A 17,636-nucleotide genomic window follows, 5' to 3' on the forward strand; every position below is an offset into this window, starting at 1 on the left:
CCGTTACTGTCTCAAACTGTCCTTCACATGAGATGCCTTAATATGTATTTGAAAGCCCTATTATATTTAAATTGCTTTGGGAGTAAATCTCTGGGGAATTTACCTTTTCCTTTATCAGCATAAGACAGCAACCACTTAAGAAAGTAAGCCTAACTGTGGTGAAGGCAGTGGTGAAGGCTGGAGACTCAGGTCATCAGTGCCTACAGCCCTCAGGGGCTGCAGTAAAGGGCACATTACTTGGTTGGTGGTGCTTTTTTCTGTTACTGGGCCAGGAGAGACAGAGTGGCTGAAGAATACAAAGAGATTCAAACAGCTGATGCTAGTTGAGGTGCCTGGAGCCAGTGCTAAAGGGTTCATTTACATTTTCCAAAGTCATTGCTAAGCTCACTCTGCTAGGCACTGAAAAGCCTTCATTTCCATGGCTGGTCCCAGGGAATACCCCTACCTGGGGTTAGTAATGCTGACTACAGCAGAATGGGTGAAGTAGAAGCTGGTTTCTATCAACTCTCCACACAGGACTTCACGCTTTGCAGCATGCTTTCAGCTTTACCTCTTGTCAAAGTGTTTCTGGATTATTTCTCCAGTTAGGCAAACTCACACTTGTGCCATGACTGCATGGAGCAGCTGGCCCATGGTAGGATGACTAAAGGAGGACTTTAACCTGTCTTGCCAGAAGAGCTCAATAGTTCTTAGAAAATAGTTATCTGGCTGGTCTATGCACACACAACATTGTGAACAAGGTGTTTTACTCAGTGCCCAAACACTTTGGGTGCCACTGAGGAAATAAATTACTTTTTCCTCTCTTTTTTTTAACCTGGTGACCCATGATTTGATGCAGAAAGTCCATAGCCTTCCCTAGCTAGACTTGCCATGAGACAGCCTCTCACTTTTCTTCTCTTACTAGGGTTTCTGCAGTTTTATTTTCAGGTATTTCTAAAATATTTTCCACATTCTAGCAAAATTAATTGCTGGGGAAAAAAAAATAGCAAACGTCAGTCTGCAAAAAGTTAGAGAATACCAGTGCAACACAAACTTGGAACACCTCATTCTCTGCATCCAGAATCTAATTCTAAAAGTCATGCTTACCCAACCAGAATAGAAAAATAATATCAAATGGCATATATGTCATTGACACAAAGTGACAAGAAACAATCAATAAATGCTTGAATCAAATTATTCAATAACCTAAGCATTGTCAATTACTTGGATAAAAAATTCCTAATAATCCATAGATTATTTTTGATAGGGGATAGATGACAGAGAAGGGTCTAGGTTTTTTGCATTTCTATCATAGCTGTTTCTCTTCACATACTTGATGTCATATATATATGTGTGTGTATGTGTGTATCACATAGTTTTGGATATTGAGCTTACAATTCAGGATTAGTTTCTTACCTAAAGAAAAATAATGAGGATATTCCACTGGTTGTTTGAGGGGTTTTTAAACACATCCAGTGAAGCAGTCCCAGTAGGAAATTATTTGGCAAGTCACTTGAATTTTTGGTGATTAGAGGATAAAGATCACTTGTACACAAACTTATATAAAATTTTATGTTCTGTGAGTCACTCCATGTGGCTTTAAAGAAAAGAATTTAAAATCCCAATCTTTATTTAACATGCAAAATGAGGACATTGGCTAAGAATTATGGAGAAACCAATGGGAAAAGTCTAGTAGAAAAGTAACATGTGGTGTCTTTTGACAAGTGGCTCAAATTAGGGGACACCAGTTGGAACACCTAAAAAACTACCGTCAGAAGTCTTCCGTAAACACAACTTTACATCATGGATGTTTTTAACCTCCTGACTCTTATCTGTGTGTGTTCTTTAAAGCAGCGTCAGTGTCAGAGATGGAGATTGGTAGATGAGTTGTAGTATTACATCAAACAGAACCTACATAAACATACACACTGCTTTCACTTCATTGATGTCCCATGGCCTACACAAAAGCCTTGTTGATTGATACTGCCCTAAGTTATCATAACCTGTTCTAATGTATGTTCATTACATTTATATAAATGAAATACGAAGGGACTGATTTTTATGGGTGTACCTTTTGTGCAGAAGAACATCTACTCACAATGTCTGCTTTAGCAGAGTTTTAACTTTCCTCACTTTGATTGTACAAAAGACAGCGAAGGGAAAAAGGCTGGCCCATCAATTGACCTGCAATCACAAGGGAAAGAAAACAGAACACCGTCAAAATATTTTATAATCTATTGGGGTTTTTTTTGTTTATATTTTGTTTATCTTACTGGGTAAACTGAAAAAAATCTGGCTTCTAAAAGGCTGCCAGTTGTTAGGAATTGCCTGGGCAGTTCAGATACTGCCGGCTGCCCCACAGCAAGGAAAAATATGCCAAAGACCTGAAAATATGATGGTGCTTTGGAAGAATGAGATTCTTCTGAAACTAATGGAAGCTTTGTGACATAGGCCTTTATGTCAGACAAGGACTCTGTTCTTGCATTAAGTGTCTTTATCTAGTTACTTAAAAATGATGGTGACGAGTTAAAAAAAATCCTTTTTAAAAACATTTCATTCCTTTTTAAAAGCTATTTCCTTTCAGTTCACGTCCTTTTTTTTTTTTTTTAAAGACAGAAAAACTGCAGGCAGGATGGTGGCAGTCACTGTGGAGTACAGTCATTTCAGGAGCAAGTAGCTTATGTTAAGCAGTCAGTAGCAGAATGATCCTCAATTCTGTTCATACAAAGCGATCTAACACAGCAGAGAGACATACATAGATAAGTGGATGACTACATGCATACACATATACAAATGCATATGACCTCTTTGGGTCTTTGTCATTTCACAACTGGGTCTACTTTTCATTTGTAATTTTTTTTCATGTTTCTTCAAGAAAGGGACTTTGTTTTGCATTGTTTTCTTTTTCTCTTTGAGGGAGGAAAGAAGATATTTCTGTATATTTTTCACTTCACATTGCATGGTAAGAGAATCGTGATTTTCTAAGACAAGAAAAAAATAGAAATGAAAGGGGGGGAAAGAGTGATAGAGCTTGAAAAGTCTAACTGCGATGTAAAAATTGTCGTGCCCTAGGTTTTCAGCCAAAATTTGCTCCTAGCCAGACACGTGAAGTCCACAAAATTATTTTAAAATCTGTAAAATTAGTTTTGTTTAAAATGCTTGAAAAATGCTAGTGAGTTTTAAGGGCTGACATCTTTTGTGTATCCAGCTAGGGATCCCTAAAACAACCAGAATTAAAAAAAAAAATTAGGTGAAGTAGTTAAGTGAAAATGTCTCAAGTTGTAAAAGTCTGTAACCTGTAAGAATACTTTTATGAACTGAGTTATGAATATAGGGGGGGTTAAAAATGCACTATATTATAAATAAAACCTTTGGCATCAATACCAGAAAAAGAAGAGTGAATAATGGAACATTAAACAATGCTCTGCGGTTCTGCTTCACTTTCTTTCACCCAAGTGATGTATTTACAAAAGAGGAGAACTAAATGCGAAAAAACCAACCAAACAAAAATCATGCTACGTTAGACGACTTGACAGTGGAATTTGCTATTTCAAGCTCAGTACATACTGCAAATACCAGGATAAAATAATCTGTTCAGCACTGTGAAGTTTGAACACTTCTGCTTTTATTGTAGTGACAACCATTGCATGGAAAGGAGAAAAAGATCTTTTTTTCCATCTCCCATATGAGGAGATGAAGAGGGTAACAGGACAGACAGAAAAGCACATATCTCATTTATTTCTGGACTGTTTGACAAACCACTGGTTTCCCCCAAGTACGTGTTTTGAGGACTGATACTCCTCTCATCCCAGCAGCACCAGCAAAACTGAGCCCAGACGCGGGGGATCCCTCCAGCTTCGGCCATGCAGCCCCTCCCGGAGGGTAACGCAAGGGCTCCTACGTGCATGTGTGCAGTGGTTACGGGATCCTGATGGCTTTATTACCCTTGGGACCTCCTCTTTGGTATGTCAGTGTCCTTCTAACCTGCAGCCACATGACGAAAATTAAACAAGGGTTTGTTGCATTTGTTGCTGTGGAAATATGAAGTCAGTTGATGCAGTTTCAATGGGATTTCCCTCCTCCCCCCCCACCCCCCTTTTTTTTTTAAACATTTACATTGTTATCAAATGTCAAGAACAGGAGACAGGAGACATTCGTGACAGGCAAAAGGGGAGGGGATATCCCCCACTCATCCATTCCCCTCTGTCCTTTTCCCCTCCACCCCCGCCACATTTTTCCTTGTTAACTGTGCTAGGGCAGAGAGGTGGGGGGTGAGGGAATAAAAGCATTCCTGCATGTCTGGAGGAAAGAAAAAAAAAAAAGATAAAGGAGGAAAGTGAAAGGGGAGGGGAAGAGTGGTCAGGGACTTGAACCGCCAGTGAAATGATGCTTCTCCAGCCCTCCTGTTCAGATAATAGTTAACTCGGGGTTAAAGATTAATAGCCAGGCAAAGCACTGTATAAATGGCCCGGGCGAGCCGAATGTATGTAAACTGCCTCCCGCTCCTCAGCCCGCCGAGCTGCCCTCTCCGTGGTCCCTCCTCATCACCGGCATGAGCAGCCTGCGGTCCCTGCTGCGCCGCTGCTGGCTGCCGTCCCTGCTGCTGCCGGCGCTCCTGGGCCCCCGCCTCGCCGCCGGGGCGGCCCTGCAGCCCCTGCACTGCGCCCCGTGCACCCAGGAGAAGCTCGCCCTCTGCCCGCCCGTCGCTCCCGGCTGCCCGGAGACGGCCCGGCAGCCCGGCTGCGGCTGCTGCCAGACGTGCGCCCTGGGGCCGGGCCAGCCGTGCGGGGTCTACACGGCCCGCTGCCGCCAGGGGCTCCGCTGCCGCGTCCCCGCGGGGGAGCCCCGGCCCCTCTCCGCCCTCATCCAGGGCCACGGGACGTGCCTGCCCGCCAGCGAGGCCGGAGGGATGCGCACGGCGGAGCCGGCAGGTACCGCGCCATCGCGTCCCCGCTCCGCGGAGCTGCGCGCCGGGCCGCTGCGGCAGAGCCCCCCCCCCCGGCCGCGGGGAGCGAGGGCTCTGGGCGGCAGGAGCTCGGGAAAAGGAGCAAAGTTAGGCAGGCGGTTGGAAAACGGGGAAGGGGGACGGCGTTTTCCAGGAAAACGCGCTCTGAGCTGCGCGAGGTGAGGCGCGTCCTGGTGCGGAGCCAAGGGATGCTCGCAGCGGGCTGCCCCGCCGCAGGCAGCAAGAAACCCTGAAGCGCAGCAATGGGACGATGCAGACTGATCAGATAAGGTTTCTGGGACACTACAGGCAGTTCTTTAGTAGTGAACAGCAACTAGAGCAGGACAAATGTTTTCTAGATTTTATGCCCGTCTCCAAAAGTCATGACAGAGGATGAAACAGGCTTTGTGCCTGGCTTCGTTTCAAGAATAAAACATATATGAAGTAGTGCAGTGCTAGCCAAACTATCTTTGAGCAAAAAGACATATCCAGCATCTTATACTATATGACGATCAGGAACTTCTTTAGTGTTATTTCATTATTTTACAATTCATTATTATTTTCACCATCATTACTGCTATGTTCTGCATCCTGCAGTTAAAAAGGTCTAGGATTTGATTTGATTCGATTCTTTCCTTGTTTTTATTCTTTCTTTCTTTCACTGCTCAATTTTCCACCTCCATTTTTTTTCTTAAACATTGTCAAAAGGAAAAACAGGTGGTTTTTAGTCCATTGGGTGATTGTTTACAGCCTTGATCCAACAAGTTATTTAGACACATGTCAAAACTTTTATCCCACGATGAGTCCCTGCAATTGCAAAGAGCTTCTGTTGCTTCCAGTAGGAGCGTTCACACGTGCCGAGTTAGGCACTGGCGTGCAGGCCATGATAGGCAGATCCAAACAGTTTCCACCATTCCCCAGCTACTTGATCCACTGCAGGCCAGCGTGAGCTACTGCTGGCTCCTGTGAATTGCTATCCCTTCTTATATGTGAGGCAAGCCACAGAACAAAGTACAGGATGACATGGGATCAGGTCTGGACCAGTTCCTCTCCTGAATAAAAACTGAAACGCATCATGCTGACAAAAAAAAATCCAAATTCATTACAATTTTAACTCCAGTCTTTCCTTATTTAGCAAAGTCTCCACAACCCACTGTGGTCTAGCAAATTTTTTCATTTCTAACAGACTGGCAGTAGCTTCATCTTTCATTTTGAAGGCTATAAAATAACGAACTTGTTAGAGAACAGCTGATGCGTCCTCGTGTAAATTTATGACAAAAGTTTAATTTGCTGTGCTGCACATGTAATTTATTACTTCTGCAAGAGATATTGTAATGCATCTGTCTTAGATATTACTTTTTTTTCTTGTTGTTGATTGTTCTTCTTTTTCTTTACCTTTTAAACTTGGAGAAATAAATGCAAAAGTTCATTGACGATGTTCACCTTAATATCATTTCTTTCCAGACTCTATCGAACCTGAGGATATGCCTTTGGAAAGTACTGAAATGACACAGGATCAGCTGCTGAGCTATCAGTTGATGTTTCCCATGGGCCAGGACAAATCAATCCCCTGGAATGCCATCACTGCGTATGAAAACATGAAAGCAAAGAGAGTATCTGAACTCAAGAAATGGAAAGAGCAGGTGGGTTTTCTTTGCAAACCTTTCAGAGACCATTTCAGTAGGTGCTATTGATTCAAAACACAACTTGAAAATGTGCATGAAATTCAAGCAGCAACAGTGGGTTGTCAGTATTTTGGGTAGCCAGCAAACAGACTTTTGTAATTCCTTCATCTTGAGGAACAAGAAAACTGGCAGGAGCAATAAAAACAGGTGTGCATCAGATATGCCCTATACAGCCACCATGCAGAGGCTGAATCTTTCTCTGCATTTACTATCAGATTATAACATGGGCCCTTAATTTCCAGGAGACCATATTAAAATCTTGACTCCTTTTGTGTTCTAGTTAAAAAATAAAAGGCATTTGTCACTGGTCCAATGCTCAATGAAATAAAAGGGAGTCCTTACATACAGTTATTGATGAAACACCAATGCAAACCAAAACGTGTTTCTTTCTGATCACAGGGAAATGATCATGAAGATCATTTAAGATCATTTAAGTAGATGCATGTAAAAAGACAGAAAGCTCAGCAATTAAAGTAACCTTTTACCTCCAACACTACAAAAGCGGAGCGGGTAATGGGGGTGTGGGACCTTTGCAAGCAGGTTCATGGTCCACTTGAGGGCACCAGAGACCCACAGTTAGGCCCATCCCAGCACGGAGCTGAATTAGAACTGGGCACCACAGAAACACAGTTTCATAATGGTCGCAGACAAAATAAATAAAAAAAAAAAGGCAAGAACCTACTAACCATCACCCCACCCTAGGAAGCCTCATTCCACATCCAGAACAGGGCTTAATCACTGATTAGTTTGAACTATTATACATTAGTGCTGTTAGCTCCAGCTCTGATTTTTTAGGCTTCTGCTTTTCTCACCCATAGCCACTGATAAGCCCATTGATTTAAATAGGACCGGTTATGTGAGGGACTGACAAGGGGGGGGGGGTCTTGCAAAAGCGGAGGGCATGATTATTTTCACTCTAAACTAAAAATATTTGTTCAGTCATTTCTCCTCCCCTTTCACTCATTTAAACGTGTTAGGTACTATTAATATGTGGCAATTGTGACTTTGAAAACGGGAGCGAGCAAATTGTGAAAATAGTGAATATTGCAAACAGTTCTTCATCCCCAGCTCCAGGCACTTTGGGTTTGGGTCTCAGAGCCACAGGGGTGTTCTCTGTTCTGCTTTGGTGACAGCTCTGTCCTGTTCAAAAGATAACAAACATTCAGATGTTTGTTCTTGCACTGTCTATATATGTCTTGCACCTATTCTCCATACATCAACAGAGCACAGGGCCATGGCAACCCAGAAAACGTGGCTGGTCTCACGTACACCAGCCTCCTTAACGTGCACCTCCCCATAATAGGAGAGATTGTACCCTCTGAACAGTAATGTGTTTACTTAGTACAGGTTAAATTTCCTTGTGTGGCAATTTAAGGACTTAAATCCTCATGTTTCTGAGGACAGAAAATACCTCAAAGAATAAAAACAAAGGCCTAAATGCAACACCAGAGTTTTCTGGCTGTGCTCCTACTGAAACAAGTAAAAACTACATGCAAAGCAGCCTGGTGCAGATTTTATGACTAACAAGTCTTTTCAGCTTTTTGCTAGCTTTATACTGATCACTTTTTGTTTAGCTGGTTTCTTTGTGATTTTGAAAACTTTTGCATGGTATTCCTGCAGGGACCTTGTCAGAAGGAGCTCTACAGAGCCCTGTATAAATTGGCGAAGGCGCAGCAGAGAAGCGGAGGGGAGATTTACAAATTCTACTTGCCCAACTGCAACAAGAATGGATTTTACCACAGCAAACAGGTACGTGCCTTTCCTGCTGTCTGCTCGCAGCAGCGCCGTGACTAGCCTGACACAGCCAACCCTTTCATAGCCCTCTGCTCCCAAACTCATGAGTTTGCAGCTGCTGGAAAAGCAGGTTGTGAAAACAGGGATGCTTAGTAGCAGGAGCAGATGGTTTGTCCGTCTTCTCTCAAAAGTGAACTGCATGCTGCGGGCTGACAGCAATGGAGGCAGGAGTCTTTCTTTTCCATTCACAGAACAGGTGCACACAAGGCCTTCTCCAAACTCTTTTAACCCTGTCTGCTCCCAGGCCAAATCAAGCTCCATATACCTGATTTGTTAGGATATTCCCAGTTGACATTGATTCATAATATCCACCATACTGCCTGCAAAGCCCATTGAATATATAATAATCACTGTGGAGAAAGGAGGCGTTCAGCTCCCAGGCAGTGAAAAACTCACACAGGCAGTGAAAAAAAACTCTCTGCAGCAAAATTAGCCTTCTGAAAGTAGAACAAAAATACTGATTTGTGCTGCCTATGGATTATGTTATATACTCATTTCCATTATAGCTTCAAAAAAAAAAAAAGCCATTGCAAGCTACACTGAGAGTCATCTGCAAACCTAACTAAAGCTCCAAACCTCAAGCCACACCCTTGTAACCACAGGTCATGCACACAAATTTAGTAGGTCTGCATAAATCTGTGTCACCGAGACTCCTTGTTTTTGGGCATGGCACCACGGCGTGACTCACAAACATTGTGACCTGGGATCTAATCATGCATAAAGAGAAATCTGTTTAGCCCCCTCCCCAAGAAAAAAAAACACACCCTATTTGCCTCCTTGTGTGAAGAGCCAGACCATCCAGTCGTTGCTCTCACGCTACCAGCTTGTATATTCTGCCTTCCTTCATTTACTCATGCTTCAAGATACTGCTGTTTTATACTGCCATTAACCAAGGAGTGGGCAAACTTTTAAATCTGAAGTTGCTGTTGTGGTAGCTGGGCTTTGGGCATGGATCCCTAACCAAGTGTGTCAGCCAGAGGCTCTGTCAGAGCAGGGACCACTGCATTCAAAACAAGTCTGTGCACAGCAGATCCCCACCTTCTGATCCTAGTTCTGTCCAACACCTCTACTTGCAGTACCTCACAGGTAATCTGCTTACAGTTGCTTATTGTGGGTTTTGTTTTGCTAATAATATTCTAGTGTGAAACGTCACTGGATGGAGAGACTGCTGGGTGCTGGTGTGTCTATCCAACAAATGGAAGAAGAATTCCTGGATCTCCAGAAATGAAAGGAGACCCTGAATGCCAACAGTATCTCAACTCACAAGAATAAAACTAAACACATTCATTCACACCAAGTTTTCTGTGGGGCCTGATCTAGTCAGGAGACATTGCAGTCAGGAGCCATTTCAGTAAGGTCGTTTTTTGCACCTGATTTTCAGCATATGAGTAACCCCATAAAGTAGCTTTTTTACTGCACTGGGATTACTCAGATGCTCAAGTGACAGATACGAGCAACTGCAAGATCAAGTCCTACAATCTTGTATATTTTGTTTGTATAATATTATAGATACTCTCATGTAAAGCTGTTGAATTATTTATTTCACAGTACGTGTATTTTTGTCTGTGTGTGTTGTTACTAATTTATATCCTCAAACACTTCATAACTTTATATGTAAATACTTAATATTATTGCTCTTAAATGTATACACCTTATGTTGGAGGAACGTTGCTACTTAAGACTTCAAATGGCATAACTCTGTTGGGAAAAATGGCTTGTAAACTTGCATTTTTTTTACTAGGTATTTATAGACGTAAAACTGTATTTTAAAAAATAGCTTTCAGTAGAGAACATGCTTAGAAACTTATTTAAAACCTGTTTTGTTTATATATCATGTTGCTTTTGCACCTCTGTTTCAATGTCAAGCTGTTTCTTAAAAAAGAAGGTCTAAACTTTGATTATATACTGAAGCTCCTGATGGGACAGGATTTGTTTCTATTTTCCAGACATATGCACCGGATAAATGGCAAAACACAGCAGGATATTCTGTGCCACCTTTGACAGGTGTAAGTTGTTCACATGTTGACATTGTCATGTTATTTAAGATGAGCTATTAAATAATGTCTTCTACCCTGTTGTGGTCTCTGGCTTTCTGCGTGTTCCTGTTCAGCAATCTGACCTTGGCAGGACAGCACAGCAACGGGTGGGAGTGTAGAGGAAAATATGCCTCTTGCAGATCTGCCTCCTGAACTCCTAGTTGCATTTTCCTGCAACGCATTTTCTCCTTTTGCTCTCCCTGCCCCATTGCCCTTCTCCTGTCCTCTCCAGTCCAGGCTGTGGTCTGCAAGCCTTTGCCTTGGCCAAAGCATCAGCCTCCAAGGGAAGTTATTAAAAGGTTTTCTGGGTAGGAAAGCTGGATGCCTTTCTCTGCTCAAAAGCCCAAGGCAGCAGTATTAGTGCATGTAACAGATAATGTCGAGACTAGAAAGAGACGTTTCCTGCACAGAAAGTGAGAGGTTACAAAAGGGTGGCTAGGGAAAAGCCCAGCCTTACTCTTTCTGCTAAAAGCAGAGAAGAGGGTCCCCTTGGCTTGGGATGTGGTCCCCTTCCCTCCCCCACATGTTCCTTCGACTTAGTGGTTGCAGAGAAAAAGAGAGAAAGCAAGTGACTGCCCCGCCAGCTTCAAGCTGGTTTTGTCCATGGAGAAACTGGTGTGGGAGTTAGCAAGTCCCAGAGGTGGAAACAGGCTGCACCAACCCTGCCTGAGAAAACAGCCTGAGAGGAGAGTAATAACATTTTCTAAGAGCCTGGCAGGAGGGAAACTCAGCATAAAATCCTCCTGCCATTTGTTGGCACAAGCTTTGGGTTTTAAATGGGAGAGGGAAGCAGCTTGTAGAAACTGCAAAGCCAAAGCGTGGAGATCTCTGCTCTCCCTATCGGTGCTTGCTGAATGTCTTGGCTGTATTTGCATGTCAATGTCATCTGATCTGATTGGGGTCTAAGGAGCTGCTCCAGATTTAAAAGTATGGACATACTACTGAGCTTCTTTGTGAACTGTTTTGAGATCTTCTCAAGGAAAGCACTGCAAAAGCAGTTGATGGCATTGGTATCATAAATAATTAAGGTCTAACCTCCCTGTAATGAGCTACAGTGAGAGCTGGGTAAAAGTGTTACACCACCACATCTACTGTGTCAAAATGCTTGGCAATCATTGTACCAAAACAATGAAGAAGCAGCAAACTTGAGCAGAACCTTAGAGTCCTTTCACGGAGTTTACTCAGCACTGAACAACGGTCATGTGGCATTGCCAAGGTAAAATTGTGAAGAAAGGAGGGGAAATCATATAGCTACAGCACATGCTTAAGAGTACTCTGACAGCTCTCACCGCATCAACCTAGTGTAAAGGTTGATCTCTAAAGAGCAGAAATTGGTTCTTTTTGTTGAGATCATTACGTAATAGGGGAAATGTTGATCATGTTAATAATTATTAATAGTACAGTCTATTTGCAGTGTAGCAATCCAGTGGACAGCTACTTCCAATGTTTTACGGGGTGGTAGGTTCCCATCCTAGCTGCAAGAAATTAACAGGGACAGGGTTTCAGGGGAACTCTTTCCTTTAAATGTTAAGTACCAGGAGCAGAAGTTGCTCCATACAGCATTCAGACATGATAGGCCAATTTCTTAGAGGGGCTTAGCTCCTTGCCTCCCACTGAACGCAACAGGGGATGAGTGCCTCCTCATCTGCAATCTGGCTTCATGTGACATATTGCCAGGACTCACCAGGACAGACTTCTGTTGAGCTGCTCTGGGATGGGCTGTCTGACTTGGGCCAGACTCTTCGGTATGCAGAGATTAGGACTAATGCAAGGAGGCAAAGAAGGCAAATTGTATCTATCATCTCCCCTACCACAGTGCTGCCGGGGAGATGTAATTTGTAATTTGTCTTGATTTTTATGATCAGCCTCAGTAAAAGGGTGAAAAATCAAAGGTCTGTAGTTTTCCTTTGATTTGGTTATATTTTTCTGTTTGTGGGGCCTTTTTTATTTTTTGGCACGTGTCAGCTGGCAATCCTGGCTCCAGTGTGTGCCTGCTGCAGTGGTCCCACCTGCACTGGCGAGCCAAGCCTGGTGGGAATGAGTGGGGAAACAGGGAAGGTGCTACAGGGTGCTCTTAGCAGCTCAGGTCACCTGGCGTGCAGCTGGATGTGTAAAGCTGGATGTACTGTTCCTCGTTATTTCAGCTCCCTCCCTTCACACCCTCTTGCACTCCTCTTACCCCACCTAAAAAAAAATAATTGGTGGGAGGGTCTTAGGTGAGCATCTGTAATGTTTGATTCACGCTATCCAAGAACCCTACCTACTCAGTTTGTGCTACTCCCTGCCAAAACCCTGCCATGTTTGCTGCAGCAGGGTTTGTTCCAGCCATGCCTCCTCCTGCCGCTGGCCTACTGCCAGCTGCAAAATGCTCATAGCACAGAAATCAGGTCACTGCCCTCTGCACTTTATTTTCTACCTTCCTTTTCCCCTAGAGCTATCCAAGACAACCTACAGTCACCTGGGATTGTGCTCTGCTCATACTGAGTCAGTTCTGCTCATCACTTTGGGGTGCAGCAGCAACACATTTGGAGGGGAGAAAAAGAAGGAGAGAAAGAAAATGGGGGTGGAGGGCAGCCAACACTAATACTGAAAGCTCATCAGCATCTCTGTCACTTCTCTACCACAAGAACACATGCCCTGCAAAGGCAAAACTTAGGCAGGGAACTGCTTTCTGCAGACCCAGCCCAAAACATGATCAGATATTAAGCACGTCAAGATTTAGCCTTTTCCTTTCCAAAACCAATATATTCCTTTGACCTTGCACTTGCTAAAGAGAGTCCTAAACACATCACAAAATAAAAAAGCAAACAGAAAATGCGTCACATATAGCTTGCTTTCCTCAAGGGGAAGAAAAGTGGCATGGAAGAGAATGGCACATGGCAGAGGCTTGTCACAGGATTTACTGCACTTCTGGAAAGTGCTCAGCTCCCATAGCATCAGACACTACGTGGGAGCCCCCAAAAAATACTAAAACAGAGCAGTTTTTTTCTGCAAAGTCAGAACCAAAGGTGTTTGTGCTTTACCAGCAGCCTAGCAGCACTGACTTTGCAGAATTAGAAAAGTTATTTTTCTACCCACATCACTGCCTTGCTATTGCAGAACACCACCAATGTCTAATCCCCGCCCAACCCATAATAATAATAATAGGTATCTGTAAAAAAAAAAAAAAGATCCAAGTGACTCATTCCAAGCTAGACTTTCAGCCCATGCTGCATGTCGAATGGACAAGTCCTATCTCTATCTTTAGCCAGCACCTTTGAAGTGGGTCTACTTTTCCTCAGCTATCACTTCACTGATAAACCACCAGCCTAAACAGCCTCCCCAGGCTGCCCTGACGACAGGTCCCAGGCTTTCTAATCTCCAACACATTTGATATTTATGGACTAATTATTTTATGCACTTGTTGTACGTTGCATCGAGAATTAGGCAGGGATTCAGACCGCACGGGAAAGTGGGGTATGAGCATCTTAACAAACATCTAATTGTGTTCAGCACATTTGCCTTCTTTAAGACTTGGGTAGATGGTGTATAGTGAGTAACAGCAGCAGAGCTGGGGCAAGTGGAGGGTTTCTTTACTGACATGTCACCCTATATTACCTAGTCACATTTAGGTAAAGGCAGGAGGGGACAAAGAAGGAGAGGATCTGCTGGGAGCACAGCTGGTTAGTTCTGTATTACCAGAAAGTATCAAAAACAACAGCAGTGGAGCAGGAGCCCAGACATACCAGCACTTGTGCTCTGAGTAATGAAAACAGCTCTGACGATAGCTCTGTCAACAAACAAGGGCTTTATTTTATTTTCCCTCCTTTCCTCCTCCCTTGACCTACCTCCTCCCCCAAGACGCAAAGTTCATCTCCAAGTAAGCTACTGCAAGGGCTCACGGAGAGGGGGCAACCTCCTGCAGGAGAGATGTGGGAACAAGGGTGCTCATGGATGTTGCAGTAAGGTCAAACGAACAAATCTAAACTCAGTCCATTCCAGGTCTTGACTGTTTCATTTTGCACAAGTTTCTGCTGGCCTGTTCAGACTCCATGTTGCATATCACCTCTGAGTGGCAGTATGGGCAGCCCAGCAGAGACAAGGGCATGCACGGGAAGGCAGGGCTGCACACATGCTTGGCTACCTGCTGCTTCCTTACGTTACGGTGTTGGAGCAAGTCCAGAGGAGGGCGACCAAGCTGGTGAAGGGTCTGGAGGGTCTGACCTACAAGGAACGGCTGAGGGAGCTGGGGTTGTTTAGCCTGGAGAAGAGGAGGTTCAGCGGTGACCTTATTGCAGTCTACAACTACCTGAAGGGAGGTTGTAGTGAAGTGGGAGTCGGCCTCTTCTCCCAGGCAACTAGTGATAGGACAAGAGGACACAGCCTCAAGCTTTGCCAGGGGAGGTTCAGGTTGGACATTAGGAAGAATTTCTTTTCAGAAAGGGTTATTAGACATTGGAATGGGCTGCCCAGGGAGGTGGTGGAGTCACCATCTCTGGATGTGTTTAAGAAAAGACTGGACATGACACTTAGTGCCATGGTCTGGTCGCCATGGTGGTGTCAGGGCAACGGTTGGACTTGACGATCCCAGAGGTCTCTTCCAACCTGGTTGATTCTGTGATTCTGTGAACCATGTTTCCCAGAAGGGACAGTGCCTGGCCAGCAGGCACAGCTATTCCAGCAGAGCCTCCCTGCTGCACTTCTGCTGTGCAGAACACGACACAGGCAGTCTTCCTCCTGCTCTCAGTCCCCTCCAACTGCTGTTAAGCTCCCAAAGAGCAGCCCGTTTATGCCTACACTGAGGTTTTTAATTGCATAATTATGCCAGTGGTGACGTGATTTTTTTTTCTCTCTCACTGACGGTGCTTTGTAGTTCAACAGGCTGATGTGTAGATGCTGAGGTTCCTTGGAAAAGCATCTCAGTGTGGGATGCCTCTGGAGGCCTAGAGCAAATGCTGGCTATATCATCATCTTCTTTCATATTTTCTCTTTGCCTGCGGCTTCTGTTTATTGCTGCTTCAGCAGCTGAGCCCTCACCATTTAGCCCCAGCAAGGGAACAGAAAAAGAACAGCAACGTGTCACTGGCAGCAGGGTAACAGCAGCTGTGGAAACGTATGGCAGGATCTAAGGGCTGAAGGTTGCATGTGGCACTCCTGTGACAAAGCAATAACCAACTTTTCAAGCTCAGTCAGTTAGGTCTTTTTTACTGGGTGCAACTTATGTGGTACTTAGCAGACACAGAAAACAAGTCTTCACCTTGAATATTGTCTGTCTGGCATAAGCAGGCAAAAATAGCCTCTGCTCTCCAGTTGCAGGGAGTGAGGGAAATGCACGCTCAGCCTCGTAAGCAAGTCCCTTCACTACCTCACTTTGGGAAGGTCTTACCACACGTGGCTGTGGGAAGCAGTCCTTCTCAATGACATTTTCTTCAGCTTCACATATTTTTCTGGAGGAAAGCTCTGCTGCTCTCTGCAGCAATAACTTTGCTGCCTTTCTTTCCATCCCCACTCACGGAGAGAGCAGTGGGGTGAAACTAGCCGTGATAGAGAAAGGCTCTTAAAGGAATTTGGGTAGGTCAGCAGAAGTGGAAAGCCAGGATACATTCTGCAGCAGGACATGCATTCTGCAAGGATAAACTGAGATTTGCAGCATTACCCTTTGCTTCTGCTAATACCTGGTCTCCGGTATTTTTCAGCTGCAACTTTCAGCCTTGAAGTTATTTGCATTCTTTAATATACGTACAGGGGAAAAGCAAATACAAAGTTTTTTAAGATGGCATTTTCTCTAAGGCTGGTGTATATGCTTCTACAGCTGCAAAATCCAAACTAGAAGAAATAATATATAAAATGCAGAGTTTTAAAACTAATACTTCTGGTGAACAACAAATTTGCACTACTTGCCATTTCACTAGGAAATTTCATTTTTAGCAGAAAAAGATGTAACATCTTCTCAATCAATGCGTTGGGTAACGTAGACAATTTCATGTGCTGGAATTCCAGACACCAAGCTACCACACCCTGACAGTTTCATAGGATGGTTGCGCTTGGAAGGGATCTCTGGATGTCACCTGGTGCAACCCCCTTGCTCACCAGGGCCACCTAGAGCCGGTTGCCCATGACCATGTCCAGACAGCTTTTGAATACCTCCAAGGACAGGTTCAGGTTGGACATTAGGAAGAATTTATTCTCAGAAAGGGTTATTAGACATTGGAATGGGCTGCCCAGGGAGGTGGTGGAGTCACCATCTCTGGAGGTGTTTAAGAAAAGACTGGACATGACACTTAGTGCCATGGTCTAGTCGCCATGGTGGTGTCAGGGCAACGGTTGGACTCGATGATCCCAGAGGTCTCTTCCAACCTGGTTGATTCTGTGATTCTGTGAAGGACGAAGACTCTAAAATCAAATGAAAGTTAACTACTTTTCAGTTGGAAGAAGATACCCAGGTCCACTGGACACACTAAAACACTTCTCTTGTAATGGCATTAAACAAAATGAATTTTGCATACTTGCAGATGGAGGCATTACTGATACTGACCACAAAAATCTTGCCCTTGGAATACTCTGATGCTCTTTTTGGATCTCAGAAAAAAAAAGAGGGATTGGGGGAAGAAAAAGGGGTCCTTTCCAATGTAGGAAGCAAGTATATTCTTCTGATAGAAATTAATAGATGTGAGGAGTTCCTAAAGGTGCAGCAGGACCACGTACAAAACAGCTACCTATATAAACATTTCATTTTGAATACTAATATGCTTTGGCATCCAGGAATATTGCTCAGCACTTTTCATACTTTAAATATAATTCCTATTGCCAATACGTAAAATATCTGTGGAGCCATCCTTGCTTACACAGTTTTAGAGAGTGACTAGAGATACCAAAAAATGCTTTCCCAAAAGGTTTGTAAAACCATTACTTAAATTTAGGGCTCAGTTCAATAAAGAATTATGCTGTATTAAGGTTTCTATGGAATTTAGTCATAAAAAGTTCAGACTGTACTAAAAACTAATTAATTCTGTGGTTTTGGTATTCATTGAAGCCTTCTTCCCCTGTGCACAAATAGCTAACATTATGCCCTGAAGGGCGTGCATGCCAAAAAGGTGGAAAAGGATATTCTGAGCTCAAAAGACTATAGCACAGTAGGTCTATTAAAAAAGGGAACTTTCTCAAATAGTTCGAAAGATAACAGAGCTGCCTGCAGGCAGCTTTAACTTGTATTCTGGT

At 43.8% G+C, this 17,636-nt stretch overlaps 1 protein-coding gene across 1 annotated transcript; it reads left to right on the forward strand.

Annotated features, from left to right (window-relative positions):
- Positions 1–4,531: 4,531 nt before the first annotated feature.
- IGFBP1 (insulin like growth factor binding protein 1) lies at positions 4,532–9,873 on the forward strand. The gene is made up of 4 exons (XM_068397020.1): positions 4,532–4,910; positions 6,389–6,567; positions 8,230–8,358; positions 9,544–9,873. The coding sequence occupies exons 1-4, from the start codon at positions 4,532–4,534 to the stop codon at positions 9,673–9,675; spliced, it is 819 nt and encodes a 272-aa protein (XP_068253121.1). The 3' UTR covers positions 9,676–9,873.
- The last annotated feature ends 7,763 nt before the right edge of the window (positions 9,874–17,636 follow it).

This window comes from Nyctibius grandis, chromosome 3 (genome assembly GCF_013368605.1).
Source record: "Nyctibius grandis isolate bNycGra1 chromosome 3, bNycGra1.pri, whole genome shotgun sequence".
Classification (NCBI taxonomy): Eukaryota; Metazoa; Chordata; class Aves; order Nyctibiiformes; family Nyctibiidae; genus Nyctibius; species Nyctibius grandis.

Coding starts and splice junctions, on each gene's coding strand:
- IGFBP1 (XM_068397020.1), top strand. CDS start 4,532: ATGAGCAGCCTGCGGTCCCTGCTGCGCCGCTGCTGGCTGCCGTCCCTG. Junction 4,911..6,388: donor GCGCACGGCGGAGCCGGCAG/GTACCGCGCCAT, acceptor ATTTCTTTCCAG/ACTCTATCGAACCTGAGGAT. Junction 6,568..8,229: donor TCAAGAAATGGAAAGAGCAG/GTGGGTTTTCTT, acceptor GTATTCCTGCAG/GGACCTTGTCAGAAGGAGCT.